This window comes from Merops nubicus, unplaced genomic scaffold, assembly GCF_000691845.1.
Source record: "Merops nubicus isolate BGI_N331 unplaced genomic scaffold, ASM69184v1 scaffold19109, whole genome shotgun sequence".
Taxonomy (NCBI): Eukaryota; Metazoa; Chordata; class Aves; order Coraciiformes; family Meropidae; genus Merops; species Merops nubicus.
Genome location: NW_008633341.1, coordinates 54,096 through 72,310, shown reverse-complemented (window position 1 = coordinate 72,310; position 18,215 = coordinate 54,096). Strand labels below are relative to the sequence as shown.

General features: G+C 39.0%; 1 protein-coding gene across 1 annotated transcript in view; it reads left to right on the top strand.

Moving 5' to 3' along the window:
• RAD51B (RAD51 paralog B) overlaps nt 1-18,215 on the top strand; it is a gene marked incomplete at its 3' end in the record, with an annotated part of 73,510 nt that overhangs the window by 1,329 nt on the left and 53,966 nt on the right. The window contains exons 3-6 of the mRNA XM_008948236.1: nt 3,002-3,118; nt 10,172-10,308; nt 14,626-14,745; nt 15,812-15,995. Coding sequence (XP_008946484.1) covers nt 3,002-3,118; nt 10,172-10,308; nt 14,626-14,745; nt 15,812-15,995 — 558 coding nt within the window. The remainder of the gene's footprint in view (nt 1-3,001; nt 3,119-10,171; nt 10,309-14,625; nt 14,746-15,811; nt 15,996-18,215) is intronic.

Sequence of the window (18,215 nt, the reverse complement as noted above, 5' to 3'; positions counted from 1 at the left end):
TCGTTAAGGTTGGAAAAGACTTCCAAGATCATCAAGTCCAACCACCAACCCAACACTACTATGACCACTAAGTCATGTCTTGAAGTACCACATCTACATATTTTTTTGAACATCTCCAGGGATGGTGACTCCACCACCTCCTTGGGCAGTCCAGCACATAAAAATTGCTTCTAACTTGGACCCTGCAACTACAAAAAAACACCACCACCAACAAAAAAAACCCCCACAACATTAATGCAGGAAAGAATAAGAATTTCAATATAAATTGATTTTAGACATAAAATTGTTGCCAAGAAGTGAAGTGATCCTGAAAACAACATCTTGAGTTTTTTTTCAGTCCATGGAAATGAGCTGCAGTGTGATTTGGGCTACAGGGAGCCTGACTGGGGAAGAGTACAAGAAGGAAATGTGTAGTGGCTGGATTTTGGTTTTTCATTTGAATTCCGGTGAAAAGATGTCAAAAATGTTGTCTTTTTAGAACAGAAGGGACATGGACAGTTCTGACCTGTGTCAGTGCAGTCTGCTTTTTTTCCTAAAAAAATAAAGCCATGCCAGACAGTTTGTGTGTAATTGGCACAGTAATTGTAGCAGTAACACTGTGAAACTTTAAATTCACAAATACACCACACTGAAGTTAGTGATATGCAGAATTAACGTGATTTACACTGAATGGATTAAAAGCTAGCTAGTTAGTTGTTTTCCATCAATAACTGTTAATAAATTGAAGATGGTTGGAAGTTTTAAGCAGAATTCTAGCATTTACTTTTGCCTGTCATCCACATGTCACTATTCAATCAAATTTCTTTGCTGAGAAACTTGGCAAACTGAAGTTTGACAGTGGTTGTCAAAGGCTGTTAACACAGAGCCAGCTGACAGATGACCGACTAAATGTGTACAATACAGAGCTGTACTTTGAGAAGCAGAGGATGTTAGCTTTTATTAAGGGACATGGATTTAATCTTTGCAAACACAGGACTTCAAATGGATTTCAGGTCAGAGTGACTGATGTAATATCATGACTGATGTAGCAAGAAGGTCTGACAATACCTTTGAGTGAAAAAATAAATAAATTAGATAATAGGAGTTACAAATAAGGGGAAAACACTATCCAGATGTAACACTGGAAGCACTGGCAGCAACACTTGAGAGTATGCCAAGATAGCAAAATTCTAATTTCTGGAAAGCTTGCCTCGCAGTATGGAGTATAGAGTGAAGCCTACTGGGCTCATCAGACAGGAAGTTAGTTAAGGGGTGACTTGATTGTATTATATGATGAGTAGAAAAAGATAATTATGTTTGAGATCTCTAGAGTCTAGCTGAACAAGATCCAGTGGCTGGAAGATAAATTAAGAAATAAATCCCTGAAATGGGAAGCGCTAAGGAAATATTTAGAAACTAACATAAATTACATTGGAAAAAGTTGTCTAAGGATGTGGTGGTTTTTCATTCACTTGGACTCCTGATTTAACAATTGACTTTTTAATTAATTTTTTTCTTTTTTTTTTTACTGAAAGACAGTCTGGTTAATTTTGTGGGTTAAATACAGAAATCACTGGGTAACATTTTAGAGTCCATGTTAGGCAGAAAAACTAGAGTAGAATATTGTTTCCATGATCTACGGGGTTTCTTTCTAGTCTACAAGATTTACGTCCTGTCAGAAGTTAAACAAAAATTTATTATAATATGTTGCAAATCCTTCTTCCTCAGTACATGTATTCAGGCATAGTGTCTGATCCCATTTAGGTGAGGTAAAATGAATTGGTTTTTTGTATTGGCCTGTTCTCTGTCTTGAAAGGTTTTTGTGTATTTCTCCTCAATAGAACAGAAGAACAGAGAAGGTCTGAATGTATTTCAAGTATTATTTCAATATGCCACCTGTCATAACATAGGAAGGAATAAAAGCATAAAAAAAGGAAGGTACAAGCTCTCTTATCTTAGCCTGCTGGTAGAACTAGCTGGAATTTTTTTCTGATCAACTTAAAAAAATGCTCACTTGTTGACCCAAAAAGTATGGACTATGACATCTAGGATTCAGTGGTGTAGTTATTTACTTAGATATCAATGATTCCTGTGGAGGTGCTTCCACAGTACACTATCTACCCAGCAGACTGTCTTAAGACTGGGATAAATCTGATCCTTGCATTTCTCTCAGGCGCAGAGAAACCAGGTTTTCTGGAGTGGTCAGTCATGGCAGGTTATAGTTGGTGCACTGCGACAGGGCTTCAAGAATCTCTGTGGTTGGCCCAGGAGTCTGCAACCTCTGGGAACTCTTAGCTATAACTAGAACAATAACCTTCAGGTGTTGGACTGTTCCTTTTAAAAAGCAAATTTCTGATGTTCAGGATGCTCAGTGGTTGAGGAATGTATCAGTTTTAGAAGATGTCTGCAAGGTGTGAGCAAGGCCAGTTTCTTTTGGAAACATCATGTTTTGGTGTTTCCAGATCAGCGTTTCCATTTTTGTTATTTCTTCTTTGTCAAGTTTAAATTGGTTCCCTGAATGAAAATAATTCTTATGAACTAGAATTCTGATCTTGGGCCAGTTCCTCTAGTCAGTGGAGGAACTAGGAATTCCAACTATTTTCAGTTCTGTACCTGTCTTCTTGACTAGTCTTCCTCACAAAAGTGGAAAATTGTGAATAAGCCTAGGCATGTTCAGAGACTTAGGAATCTTTAGCAAGCCTTTGCTTCAATCCAGGTGGATCCAAGTTGGTAACAAATGATGGCCAGGGAGCCCTTGGGTTTGGGTTTCATGTGAGTGTTCTGCTTTGGTCACTAACCATACATACAGTGTTCCCTTAGTTAAAAGTTGGCGTTTTACGGGTTGGAAGCAAGCCTTGTTGAATAGGAGCAGAGAGAACCTTTGACACATTACTAAAGGCTTATTATTACATGTTGTGGTGAGGGAGACAGAACAAGCTTTTGAATCTACTCTGTGAGCTAAAAAAGCAGTTTCTGATTTATGTGTTTGTTTCCTCTTGCTTTTTTCCCCCTCCTTTTGCAGGCTTATGAAATGAAACTGAGGAAGTCTGTCAATCCCTCTTCAGCCTTTTTATCCACCACACTGCACAGTTTGGATCAAGTCTTGCATGGTGGAGTGCCCTGTGGATCCCTCACAGAGGTAACTTGTCTAATGAATTTTAATGCAGTTGCAGTTAACATCTACAAGTTAGAAGTCACAAATAGGTTGGACTGTGTTGTCAGCTGCTTTAAACACAAAATACGTAAATTGTGGATGAGAAGTGCTTGTTTTTAACTGGTAGAGGCTGCACTTTTTTTGTGTGTGGTAGGGTTTTTTTGTCTTTTCCCAGCATGTCAGATAAAAAAAGACAGGAAAAAAAAAAAAGGATTTGGTGATCCTATTATTTGTTTAAAAAGTAAAAAATTTCCCAGGAAATTTGTGAGAATTGTTGGCTGGATTTGGCACTGGGAAATGTGTAGTGTGGTTTCACAGCTGGATCACAAAGTGCCAAGTCAGGAACGTGTCTCCTTAGTACTGACTCACTCTGACTTCACCCAGTCATTAGTGTTTACGAAGTACAATAAGCAATTAGGACAGAAGTGTGAAGTGTATAGACATGAGAATGGCTTTATGGAGCTTCTCTATATAAATGTAACTAATTTATGAAATAAATATGCAATGTATTCTTTTTTTAAAACAGTGTAATGAAGGCCTGTATTTTATGCACCTGCGCTGTAACACTACAGAGTGTGTATCTAGCTATAGCTCTGTCACGTTCTGAACTTTGGATGCAATGCAATTTTTTTTGCTTGGAATTTTCTTTTTAAGAACAAGGGAGTACTTTTTCTTCTAGTACCTGGATTTCTGTATGGCCTCACAGAAAGTGATAACAGCTTGAAGAGTTTCTATAATCTGGAAAGACAGAATTTGTATAGATGCTTCTAGGAGTCATTGAGTAGTATAAAAACACAAAGATAAAATATCTGGCTCATTCCAGTCTCTGGAATCTGCTGAGCTACAAATAGACAAGGAGAAATGTATATATTGGAGGGAGCATCAATATATGTGTGCCCTGTTCTTACATTATTCCCCATGCCTATTGTAGGCCCTCAGTAGGAACAGAATCCAGAGCCAAATGGACAGTTGGTTTTATGCAATGTGGCTATATTTGCCTTCTTAAAGTAAAGTTGTCCTGGTTTTGCTGGCACAGACCCATGGGCCAGCCATGGTCTGCAGGCTGTTAGCAGTTTGGAAGCAGCCAGCTCAGGGCAGCTGACCCAAGTTGGCTACAGGTGTATCCTACACCATAAACATCACACTCAATATAAAGGGGGCAGTTTGAGGATGGAGGCTCCTTGTTTTTCTGCTTCCCTTCCTCTCAAGGGTTGCCATCCATGGCAGGGCTTGCTCATCATTCTGCTCCTGAGGGCTGCTTTCCTATTTACTGTGATGCTGTACGTTCACTGGTCTGAGTACAGCTTTGTTTACTTCATATTTGCACTAGTATTAATGCTAGTTTTGCTGTTTCATTGAATCTGTTCTTATTTCAACCCACATGTCTCCTCTTCTTTTCCTGGTGTCTCTTCTTGGCTGGGAGGGGTCATCGTTTCACAGAGCAACTGCTGTAGTTCAGCCCTGGATACAGGCTAAATGTAGGCAAAAGATCTGAACTCGCCCGGGCGCTTGAAATGAGAAGAAAAACATATATTGTGTGCATGATGCTCTGAATTTTGACAGATGGAAACTTTTTTTTATCTGGAACACTTTAACATTCTTTATCAAGTGCTGTTCTTGGTCTACTTTGGCAAATTGCCCCAGTAGAGAAGTAGAAGTGAGAAGTTACAAAAATTTTATTATGAGGAAAAGAGTGTTTTTTTCCACATCCTATAATCAAACTAAATTGTTTTTGATCTCAGCTAGAAATCACTTACAAAATCTGGTAGTGACTTAAAATGTATTAGTCTTTAAGCAGTAGTCAGCTTAGACTATAACAGTTCCTGCTCTAGTGAACTCTTGTGTAATGAGGAAATATAACCTTTTCAAGATTCTGTGTCTTTCTATATGATGTACAGGAGGGTATACACCATTTGGGGCTTCATAAAAATGTTTAAGAATGGATCCATGAACTTACATTGGTCTGTCAGAATTAATATTTTCTTCATTTTTAGGCCTAGCATTGTTACCAATTTACTATGAGAAAGCTGGATTGGAAGAATTTAAGATGAATACTGTGAGGCTTTAAATTCTAGGAGAAAAGACTTGCTAAATTCTGTTTAATTGAAGAAGAAATTCTTCAATTCTGTTTTTTCTATGTAGCAGTGGGTTATGCAGGGTCTTGAGATTGTAAGCATGCTGCTGTTGAGGGTACTGCCTTCAGCAGGAGATGAGTTTTTGGTTCCTAAAAATATTTTACCAGTGAGGCAGTGGCTGCACTAAGTGTAGTTTGACTCCTTTTGGATTACTGTTCAGGCACCTGACTGACAAAATAGCACAGCCTGTGATTGACAGGAAACTGCTCGCTTGTGGCTAGGATCTGGCTTTCCAGGATTTGTCTGGTCCACTTAACTTCTCAGTGGATGCAGAGAATGGCTGTTCACATGTTCATGCTGCTTAAACTTCTGAATTGTGCTTCTTTAGCTGAAATGTAGAGCCACTGCTGCACAGGCAGGAGAAGGAAGCAGAGTAGAGATGTGTCTTTAGTGTGGTACGATGACTGGTCCTTGAACATGTCGCTGGCTTGTGAGTGGTGCCCAAAAAAAAGGTGTCATTCTCCTATAGGTCAGCCCAGATAACCCAGTCTTCCCGTGGCTTGGCAATTTGGAGTAAAAGATGGCAGGACTGTAAAAATTGGCATTAAAGGATCCTGGAATATTTTTTCCTATAAAAAAAAATAGGTGATTGTGATTCTTTTTGGTTGGAAGAACCACACAGTTAATTTACAAGGCTGCTGATGATAAAGTCATGAGTATTTGTCTCTTTTCTTAACCAAATTGCAGCTATACTCCGGATTATCAGTGTAGTCTTGCCTGAACACCAGGTAGAATGGCTCTGGAGCACTGATAGGCTTTAAGCTTGATGGCCATGTTCTTGGCTTTGCTCCAGAAGATGATCTGGGAAAAGCAGTGGTTGACTGCTGGGAGTTTTACTGGGGTTCAGCTAACCTTTGACTCCTTTTATTTTAGTTTGAAAATAAGTTCTGCAAACAATTAATCTCAAAACATGGATATCAAGTACCATTTTCCTGAGGTGGTATAAAATAATGCTCTTCAGGAAGTAAATGCAAATGCTTAATTTTCTACAGTTATTTATTTTGTAATGCTTCTCAGTGTGGTTGATTATTACAATGCTCAGTTTTCAATTCGTTTTTTTCAATGTTTCCTTAAAACATTTGTCTCTTTAGGTATGAAAAAATCTGGTAAACTTGCTAAAGTCTATTTGAGGAGTGGTGATACTGTGTATATATTCATGTATTTACAGGTAAATACATGGATATGTACAGGTATTAAAGGGTATTGAATAGATTAAAAGATAGGCTGAACTTGAACTTTTATCTGGAATTCAAAATGAAAAGCAACCAGGGAAGGTGTTACACTTTTAACTTATTTAATATTTTTTTTTTTTTTTGTATTGTAACATACTTTGGTTAAAAATCTAGAGACCTGCCCTAACACAGGTATCTTCAACAGGTGATCTCACAAAGTGAAGGATGTTGAAGTCTCCACAAGGCAGCTAGTGGAAAAGACCAGAACCACAAGCACTGTGTCCTTCCACCAGGAGCTTGGTCTTAATTGCACCTTCATGGCAGATTGACAATACTGATGCATCATAACTATTTAATCAGATATATTGTAGAGAGAACTAGGCAGACGCCAGAAATTAGGTGACTAATTTAAGAGATTAGAGGTATCAAAAAATAGAAAAAAGTGTATTGCTTTTTATTTGCCTTTTGGGTGCTAAATGTGGAAAGTGATTGGGGTAGGTATTAGAGGGTTCTCAGCAAACAAAGGCAGAGAACAATTAACTACACATAAACTGAGTTTCTCAAAGCCTGGTTCTGGAGATTGCTGCAAAGCAATTTTGCAAGAGTCATCAAATCTGAAGTAATTTCAAAGGTTGGCAGCACTTTAAGTGCTCTTCAGTATGATTGTTAGATGAAATTTTAGTAGAAAGCTATCAAATCTGTGCTGCTGCTTTGATGCTGTTCTGCAGCTTGCAAACGTTCAGGGTCGTCTTCATCTATTCAAGTGATTTTGGAACTTAATTTTAATTTGCTCTTTTGCAACTTACTGCAGCGTGGCTGACCTGCAGGTTGCCTTTTGCTGTTTTTGTTGTTAGGCAGATTGAGTACTCAGAGTCTGAGAGAAGTTCTCTTCAAAAGTACCTTGTGTGCAGCATTTCCTTCCTGACTGGTGCAGCTAAATCATTCTCTTCTGTTACTTTACCCGGCAAGGGAGGGTGGTTGGAAACTTAGAATTGGAGTACATGAGCCACAGGGTTAAGACTTGTGGTGGTATCTTCTACAGCCAAAGCCACTTGTTTTTGAATGCCAGAGGGTTTTCATTTGTGTTACACCGTCTTGGACAATTTTTTTCCAAAGCCACTATTAGATTTTAAGCTGGAAATTAAATTGTAGCTTAAATTTTGTGGTCAGATGTCAGAGCTTTCGGCCAACTGCTCTGAGGAAAAATTAATGACTTTATGAATACTGAAGAGTTTAATCCCTGGTAGCTGAAGAATTAGTTCCCTGTGACTTCATCCAAACCCTACAGATGTGCCAGAGAAAATAATATGTAGCTTATTCAAAAAGAAAAGTGCCTTTTTATTAGGCAGAGATAAATTAAAAACTGTTGCAATCTTTACGTTTCTATTTGAGTGCTCTTGATTTTTTTTCAGAGCAAATTTAGAGAAAAACAAGCTAAGCAAACTTTTTGCAGACATTTGATTTTAAATTTTCTTAGAGGAAATTTATTTTTTTTAAACTAAGATTATATAGTTAAAAGTACTTGCTGAACCAGCAATAACTAAAGTAAAATGTGGTAATTCTTTAAAATTGTTCACTGCGGGTTATTTAATGCCCCTTAAAGGAACTGAGTTAAAAGATGAAGTATTGCTGTCTTTGGGAGTAGAAATTCTCTCTTGTTCCACTGGCTTGCTTCCCTATACTAGCTTGTACTGCAAGATTCCTGGTCTTTCTCTGATGTGATGCTTATAGCCACAGACATTTTTACTGCATCTCTGCTGAATTAGCTCCTGCATCAGCCACTGAAATAAATATTGATTCCAATGCACCTCCTAGGCAAGGCTGAAAGGACAAATGTTTTTGTGAGGTCTCCTCACAGTTGTCCAAACATTTTAATTTAACAGCTGGATTGATGCCCTCCCTTCATTTATTTCAAGTCGTCTTAACTAGAAACAGCTGATGACATTCCTTGGCTATCACAGTCTAAGGAATGTGTATTGCCTCTGCAGTTTTTATATATGCTTTGGGTCCATATTGAAATGTGGCAGCTATTGTTGATGTGGTATTTTGTAATGTAAGTATGCTTGATGGAGGACAGATAATGGCATAAGTACGACTGATTCCTGATCTGTAATGCACTAAACGCAGTGTGTGCTTCTAAACAAAAACCATCTAATGCTTCTCTTGCATTAAAGCCTCAAGCAGATTGACTGATATGGCTTGGTTTTCAGGCCTTGGTTAAAGACAGAAGTGCTTAAAGGGATTTTAACCAACGGTTAACAGTATCTAAAGTGTAACTGTAGCTAATGCCCTCCCTCAGTGTTGCTATGTAAATTTTCTGTGCTTCAGATCAGGCTGCTGCTGCTTCTTAAAATGAAACCATAGCAATACTGTAGTGTCTTGTGGTGAAATGGTGTTTGCACTTAAAAGCAAACTATTGGGCATTTAGGCCGTAAGAATCAGTTTGGTTTTGAGTGTCTGTCTGGTGTTTATATTTAAAAAAAAAAAAAAAAAAGAAGAAACCTTATAACAGCTGTGTATTTAAGCCTTTGTTTTGGTAGTACTAGGTGTTTTGAGGGGGTATGCTTCATTTTGCAGTATAACTTCCCTGGAAAGGATTATTTTTATTTAGCCCTTGCTACCATCAGAATTAACACATCTCTCTCTGGTTTTAGTGACTTAAGTCACTTCAACTTTGTATTTGCTACTTTTCAGTCCTCTTAGTATTTAAGATGTCATTACCTCCCTTCCTAGAAGCAATGACAATGTGATATTGTGTTAAAGACTCACTGCTGCAGTAATGAACACATGATTATCTGAACACAGAGCCCAGCATTCATTTACAGTCTCTGCAACCTCTGCAGTGGATAAAGAACAGCAAACTGCCATCTCTAGTAGAAAAATCTTCCTCTCAAACTGTGTATCCTTTTGATCCTTGTGTTTGTTCTCTTGGATCAAAATCATACAGGAACCATTTCACACGTGTTGAGTGTGCTCTTTTTGAATCCTGCTTAACTGCAGTAGGCTTTCAGTAAGCACAGGTGAAAGCTTAAAATTGGCAGGCTGCTCTGGATCATAAAATGATGTTCATGGTGAAATATGGCAACTGGGAGTTGACACTGACAACAAAACACATGCTGCATGGCACTGCATAGTCTCTGGGGCAGAGAAAACCTGCCTTACGTGTTTGTGGTTTGTACTGCACATTCAGTCTCTGTGATTTCCAAGGGAGAGCTGGTTGTAACCAGGGTGATGATGATTCCTAAGCAGTCATTTGCATTTGTGGGTTCATTAGCTCTGGACTCTGTTTTTAGCCCTAAAGGCTGTTGATGTCATGCCAATGTCAACTGTAGATCTTCTGATTCTTCTCCGTTTTAGAAGGTAGCACAGAGAAGGATATGGAAGAGTGAACTAGGTGTGGCTCTAGCAAAGCTCATGTGAGAGGAGGAGGAGAACAGGGGTCATTAAGTATGAGAGGTAATAAAGGATGTCAAAGAAAGTACAAACTTAATGTATCTGAAGATCCACTGTTCATTCTTCAGTGAGTGAATCTGAGTTCAAGGCACAGATCGAGGAGTAACTGCAAGTTGCTCTGTGTGGTCTGCATTCTGTCTTTTTTGTGGCTGTCTCCTTTGGTAACTGATAGAGCAGAATTTGAGGAATTCTAGTTGAGTGTTCTTAGTTAAAAGTGGAATTAGGGTTCCATGAATATGTCATCACTTGTTTATGTTAATGAACTTTTTTTCTTCCAGATAACCAGCCCACCAGGTTGTGGCAAAACCCAGTTTTGTATGATGCTGAGTGTTCTGGCCACGCTGCCCGTAAGCATGGGGGGGCTGCATGGGGCTGTGATATACATCGACACGGAGGCTGCCTTCAGTGCTGAGAGGTAGGATCCAAAATCCTAAAATATACATTTGCAACTTCTTTAGCACCTTTTGTCTCGGAGTCTTCAGTTATTTTCTGATTGATAATTAAGCATTTATAAAGCAAATACCTGTGATAGTTATTAAGCATTGATGTGATATATGCAGTTATCCCATAGATGATGAAATGAATTTGAGAGTGATTTGCTCGCCCTCCTAATTTATATGATGCTGCAAATTCCAGTTGTAGTATGATGAGGTGTATGGCACGCTGATTGATAAATGGTCTGGACAGTCCTGTGCCTGGAATCTTTTTTTGTGGTTCAGCTTGTGGAGGTAGCAGGAAAGCTTTGAGGATGTGAAGGCCCAGCATTTTGAGTGCAAAGGAAATGGAGGTGGTTTTTCTGTGAACAGTAGGACTGACATAGCCAGTGTTCATTTGCCATTCTGTCCTATTTCTGCTGAGTGGGGCCTCCTGCCCTTCTGCACTCTCAATTTCCTTCTGCAGTAAACTCACGTCTCCTGTATCTTTAGTGACCACGCAGTACTATATTCCCTTACCTTTATAACATCTCTTGTTCTTCTAATATCTCCTCCTTTCCTGTGCCACCAAAACTGCTCAGCTCTGTACTTACAATACCTTCTATCTGCTGATGGGACAGGAGGCACAGTATGCTGTGTCTGCTTGAGAGATGTGTGCACATGTTGGTTACTGCTCTTCCTGGGTTAACTGACCGATTAACTGTTGGAATAATTCTGCAGTATTTCATTAAAGGCAGCCCTAGGTTGCTTAGCTACCACCTTTGCTAAACCGTGAGGATTTGATCTTTTTGTGATGTCTGCTCCTTTGTCACTGTTGTTTTGACTTAGTGAGATCAAAAGTTATTAAAAGGTTTGGGAGAGAACAAGTAGTACAGTAGTCTCATCCTTGTTTTTCTACAAAAGTGGGCAGAAAGATTTAATTTTTATACCCATGGCCTGACCGTGGAGTATCAAAGCCAACATGTCTTGTTGTTTAATCATCTGAAGTTATCACGGATGAGAAGGTGGGGTTTCTAACCCTGCTTTTGTCAAGGTAATTTCACAAAAGTTTGAATTACCTTAAACCAGAGGTGTAATATATCAAAAAAAAAAGTTTCAAGCTGTGTCTCTGTGAAGTGTGATGCTCCCTTCTTACATACCAGTTCATTTTTGTTTCGGGTCCTTGAAAGGTAGATAATAAAAAAGGGTAGAACCTAATGGATCTAAAGTGGATGCTAAAGAAAAGGAAAACAGGTGAAGGTGAAAATGAAACTGCTGAAAATAGAGTAGGCTGTACAAAGGAGATGTGATAAAAAAAGCATTATTGCTGAGGGTGAAGAATATTTGTATTAAATCAGCCTCTAAGGAGCAGCACCTATGGAATGAGGGAACTGCTCATCCGCTTCTACTTGGTACCTGTTAGACTGTGCCTGGATCCTCTGTCCAGTTTTGGGCTCTTGATGTGAGAAAGTCCTAGCAAACTGCAGGGAGTTCAGCAGAGGGCTACCAAGCTGGCTGGTGTCTGGAGCCGCTTGTCCTCTGTGGAGAGGCTGAGGGCTTGCTCAGTCCAGAGGAGAGAAGGCTTTGAGGGGTCTAACAGCTTTCCCCTACCAATGAGATGGCCATCTAGAACATGGCATTAGTCGCGCCTGGCAGGGAGACAGGAGGCTTAGGTTGAAATTCATTTCTGTGCTGATAATGTGGAGAAGCTTTTTCACTTTAAGGACAGTCAGGAATGGAAAAGGTTGCCCAGAGAGGTTGTGCTGCCTCCATCCTTGGAGTCTCCCAAAGTACCAGTAGGTAAACCCTCAAGTAACTTGTTCTGACTTCATAGCTGGCACCACTTGGAACAGGATGTGGGCCTAGCGATCTGAGTTCTTTCTAACTTGAATTTTCTTATGGTTCTATAATCCTTTCTTATTAATAGATGGCAAATAGAAGAGACTTTGGGTTTGTTGTTGCTCTAAATACTTCAGATAAGAGGGCAAGTATTCATTTAATACCAACTTTGTTACTGAGGCGTTAATGGAGACATGTAGCTGTCACTATTTTTATTTGAACTCTGAAGTCTCAACAGAAAGCCCAAGAAGAGTGTTTGTACCCCTGCTGCTTTTCAGGGCTGAGAGCTACTAGTTGTAGCTGTCCTACCAGCTGTAGTGCTCTGCTGCTTCTAGAAGAATACTGCCTAGAGCTGGATCACTTTACTGCTTTTGCTGAAAGGCATTTCTCTTGTCATTCTGCCTGACAGGTCGGACTTCAGGGCAGGGAGCTTTTTGCTTCCACAAACTTTCATAGTCTTAACCTTTAACCTGATGGTTCAGGTCAGTCTAATAGCAATGCTGAGAAGAGTCATCATAAATGAGGCTGGTTTTTTAAGACATGCCACTGGCTTCTGTAATTTATGTATTTTTCTCTCGTGTCAGAGCCATAAGAGCGCAGCAAGTGTTTTTCATTCAGCTTTGTCAGAAGACGGACAGTAGGACAGGTAGATGAAACGGCTGTAGTAAGTCTGGAAAGCAAAATTGTTGTCATCAGTGAAGCAATTTTGTAGCAATTTGTAGCTATTCAATTCAACTCTAGCCAGGTATTAACTGAAAACATACCAGACTTACATAAAAGTCTGAAAATAATTTGTTTGGTTTGCTTTTCTCTCTAGCCACACTTATTTCTAAGTGGGAAACATTAGATAGAAATATCTGTGAGCCCAAGCTGAGCACAAATGGATTTTCCAGCCCATGGGCCTCTCCTCTGACTGCAGAAAACATGTCCTGTGCAGTTTTTGGTCTCATTGTGACAAGCAGGATTTAGATCTTAACTTTGAACCTTCATGGAGCTCTGTGAATAGCACTGCGATCTCAGCAGGATTTTGGCATAGGATTTTAAGTCAGTCTGTGTACTGATGCTCTTTGTGATATGCAGTCTGGTAGGGAGTGTACTGAAAGCTCATTTCATGCAGACCATTGAATGGCAGTTCACTGTTGCCCAAATGGTCTGCATGATTAATTATGCAAATGGAAAGAGAAGATTCTGTCCCTGGAAATTGAGGGACAAGTTTACATGTAATAAGTAAAGCATCTAATGAATGAGATTCAGGCTGTTGTAATGAAATTGCATGCTCAGGAGAGGTATATTGATATTCAAGCTCAGTGTGTCTATTTTTAAACCAAGTAAAACTGATTTAAAGCAATTTTTTTGAAATAACTTGTAACATTTTTGGTTTTAATCAAAGTGGCTTAAATAAAAAGCATCAAGATAACTAGTAAGTTGTGCCCACAGATATCCACTAGATGCCACTCTTCTCAAGCTATAGGCAGTGGGATATGTCTGTTTAAAATACAAACAATTAAGTATTTTCTGTTATTTCAAAAAAAAAAATCTTCATTGTGGAAAAAAATTCACAACACTCAGATTGTCACTGAGTTTCTAAGTCAAATTTTTGGATCATGTACCTAAGGACCTAGATAAAATTGACTTGTGCTCAGAGGGGTGCAGCCTCTTTCCACTGACTTCTGAAGAGTTTGCAGGCAGTCAGCATTTCTAAAACACATATCGTTTACTGTCCTCAGTGATTGTATGTATAAAATCTAATTGAAAATGTGGGCATCTCAGCAGTAAATTGTTCAGTTTTACGTCTTTGCAGAAGGTTTTTTCAAAGCATAGTTTCTGAATATTAAAGTATTTTTATAACAAATAATAAATATCCAACTTCCTCTGACTTCTTTTGGTGTTATCACCAGTTATCTGATACTCTTCCTTAGCAAACTCTGATAATAAACAGTTGTAATTCAAAGGTTTGAAGGGTCATGAATTTGCTCATGAGGCAATGGAGAAGACTTAGCCACAGAATGCTGCATTCAGTTCTGTCAGTGAAGCAGCCACTTAAACTGTTGATTCATTTCCTTGTGCCCAGCAGTGGCAGCTGTACCCGTGCTGTCTGGCTGGGTGGATGGGCAGTTGTAGCTGCCCGCAAGCTGGTGCCTCCGTCACCTGGTCACCCGGTGTGCGTTTTCTTCAGGTCTTACAAGCTCTTTTTTCAGAGAGGTAGCAGGCACAATGCAAATGGCTTCAGGGAAGAAGTTTCCTATCCAAATGACCTTGTTCTTGCTTTCAAGGACAGATTATCTGTGAAAAGGTTTGTACTTTGACAGGCATACCTTCCATACCTATGTTCCTTGGATAAGTATTTGCTGTGGAACTGGGCTCTGTTCTTTGCAGTCTGGTATCTGCTTGTCATTCATAGGTTTGCTTTGTGAATACTTGGTGTTGTCTTATCCCACATTATTCCTTTTGCAGTGTTTTGCCTTCTGTTTTATTGATAGGTTGATTGAGATAGCAGGAAACAGATTCCCTACTTATTTTGACTCGGATGAAAAGCTCTTCTGCATGACCTGTAACATTCACCTGTACCGAGAGCTGACCTGTGGCAGTGTACTGAAGAGGTATTCTTTTCCAGAGTTAAAAAATAAAGACCCTTTTGACTGGATTGGCTATAACAATACTTGTTTTATATCGAAGCTTTGTGACAATTCATTTGAGGCCTTTTCATGTTGATAACAGCACAGTCTTCAGCAAAGTAAAATCTCTACAGAAAAACTGATATTGTTCTTATTTCATAGCATGTGACTAATCCAGTTGATGTTTTCTGGTTTCTGATAGACAATTTCTCCATGGTCTGATGCCTTTAAAGGGGAGTGTCCGTGTGACAGGTCTTACCTTGTCTTGGATTGTGGAGTGACCGTTGTATAAGAGTTGTTTTCCATGAAACAAGAACTTGCTCCTCTAGAGCAGAGTTTAATTCCAGGAAGACTGGGACCCCAGCAGCAGTGGGAGGGAAGAATTGTTTAACAATCATCAGCCTAATTGCTGTTGTTGGCAGAGTTTTATTGTCATATTTTTATGTTAATTTTTGTGTTCTATGACATATTTTCATGTTAATTTTTGCAATGAAAGTGAATTAAAGGCCTTTTCCAACCCAAACCATTCTATGATTCTATTTTAGCATCGTGTGTATTTTATGTTAGTGTGAGAATTATTCTAAGAATAGTTTCTTTTAGTGCAGTTTTCTCAGAGAAGAGCTAGTAGCACATTATCAAAGGCTTAGGCTTGGTGTCCTGTATTTGGAAGTGTACAGAAATGGATTTGGCTTTCTGCATATACAGACCCCAGGGAGCCTGGTGTGGCAATAGGACATTGCTACTGTGAGCAGTGAGTTTCAATGTCCACGTGACTCACTGTATGCCATTCAGGGGATGTACAGCATAGTGTTGCTATCTAGAGGCTCTTCCAAATCTCTTTTTTGGAGAGGTTCTGCGGGCCATTGGAGCCTTGCATTCCTTTCCAAATCTCTTCAATACATGCAGATATTGGTGGAAGTGGTCTGTGAGGCGGGGAAAAGAGGGGCTGATGTTCAGCTTGTTAAAGTAAACCTTTTATATAAATAATTTCAGGGTTATAAAATGATTCTGTTGTGTAAATAATATTATCAATTTTTATTTTCTTCTCTAGGATTATGTCTTTGGAAGAAGAAATTATTTCAAAGAAAGTTAAACTCATAATAATTGACTCTGTTGCTTCAGTTGTCAGAAAGGAGTTTGACACCAAACTCCAAGGCAACCTGGCAGAGAGAAGTAACTTTTTGGCCAGAGGAGCATCAGTGCTGAAGTATTTGGCAGAGGAATTCTCAATACCAGTAAGTTCTTCCTCCTTTAAGTTTTTTTGCCTTACAGTATCAAGTAATAAAATCTGAAAATGACAGGAGGATGAAAACCAGAAAAAGCCTCTAGCAGGAATCTTCAAGCAGATACCAGTTGGAAAAGATATTTGGGAGTAGGGAAACAAAAAACAAGCACAACTGTTACTTTTTTTTTTTAAATTTAGGATTTCAAATGAGGGTTTACAAGACTCTCCAGCTGTATTTTAGTGCTTAGTTTTATTTTTTTCCTTAAATCTTGTATTTCACTGCTGTTAAATATTGCTTACCTTGATGCTTCCCTTCTAATGCAATGCTTTGCTGGAACTGGTGTGTACTCTGGCTATGTGAACATCTTCTGTGTCTGTCCCTTCTACTTAAGCTGAAAGAATCTCAAAAGGCCTTATGTTCTGGAGCAGAGTAAATTCCTTTTGAGACTGGTAATGTATGCTAATTAATGCAGAAAGGAAGACAACAGCAAATCCTTGTCTGTGGACTTGCACATAAAATAAAGTAAGGAAGATAGGGACACTCAGTGCAGGACTGGGTGGAAACAGTTGATTGGTGCTTTAGAAGACTTAAGCTGCATAAATGTGTGTTTTCCTTCCTTATGTGATCCACAAGGGGATCATATCAGCTTGAAAGATGTGAGCGAGACTCAACCCTTGGAAGTATTTTGTAGTATGGGCAACCTACTTGTCACTCCAGTGTAAGAGAGAACCTGTGGCAATAACTTGAGTAAGACTGATTGTCTTTTCCCTCTGACACTCCTGAGGTCACAGCAGCTATCATACCAGAAATACACGTCAGGGGTGTGGAACTGACTGACTTTAGAGGAATGGATTTCTTTCTGCTGTGTAATTTCTCAACACTTTTGATGTAGAAGATTAAACCCTGTATTAGTATCTTTACAGTTCAGGTACAAAAGATAACGTCCTTGTTAGTGCACCCAATAATGTTTATAGTGCTTTAAAAAGCCAGCAAAGAATTGTGGGTAAGTACGTACACTGTCATATTTTGGGGAAATATTATGCAATCCTTTGAAAAATGGGAGAAGCGTTATGGGAAGATTCCATTTTTTCTCTATTTTCTTGTAGTTTAGACACCCTCTGCTCCCACTTGCACCTTCATTACATGGTGAAGTTGAGCTGGATTGTACCCTCTGACAGTTCAGGCTGCTGCTCTGCTTACAGTCAGAGGGACAGCACTGATACTCACAAAACTCTTAGATTTGGACAATATGATGTAGCCTAAGATTGTAATCTTAATTCATCCTGCATAAGAAGAAAGTAAAGCTTGGATGTTTAAAGGTTTCTATTAAGTTACAGCTCATGTGTTTGCTTTGAGGCATTTGCCTGGTGTGCTGCTCTGTCCTTCTTTCTCACTGTATGTGAGCACTTTGGTAAGGAGTTCTGGGATTCTGGACAGGAACTTGTTCCCTGGTCACAGCTCTGTCTTTTTGAATGGGTCCATGAGATAGCTTACATTTTAAATAACATCTTTAAAGAGCTGTGAATGTAAATACAGGTAAATACACAGACTGAAAGCTTTTGAAGCACCTATTGATTAGACTTATCAACTTATTCAATGGAGGTCCAACTGTATTTTCATTTATAGTCATCTTTAACACACATTGCTTGTGGATTGGTCATGGAGTATTTTAAAGACTTGTTAAATTTTGTGTTCTAAAACAATCCTACTAGTTAAGAATTCTAGGAGGGCCTTGTCTAACCTTGAGATTAGAGATTTGGGTTCTTGCAAACAGATCTCTAGGTAAAGCTGTGTATGAATAACACACAAAATCCAACCTCTGAGAGTATGCATCTGCAAGAGTTGGTGCAGACAAGAGGTACGTCTGCTTGTTGCATATATTACATTAACTCCTGTTACTTGAGATTACAGAGTAGCCAAAGTTCTCATTGTAATAAATGTATTGGAATTATTTCAGCTGTTTTTACTTACCAAGAAAATAATAATTTTGAATTTGGGACTAAAAGAACATTAGTAAGATTGCAAAGTGATTTAGACCACTGATAAATTGGACACCTGAAACAATATATAACCATTATTTCATGGCAGAATCAGTGCATCTAAATACTGAGCTGGGCAACAAATGAGGGGACTCTGCCTGAGACTTTGGCAAAGACTTGGCAGTTGATGACAGATAGGAGCTGAAATTGAAGTAAATCTTGGCTGTAGCTAAAAGGTCTGGTGAAAACT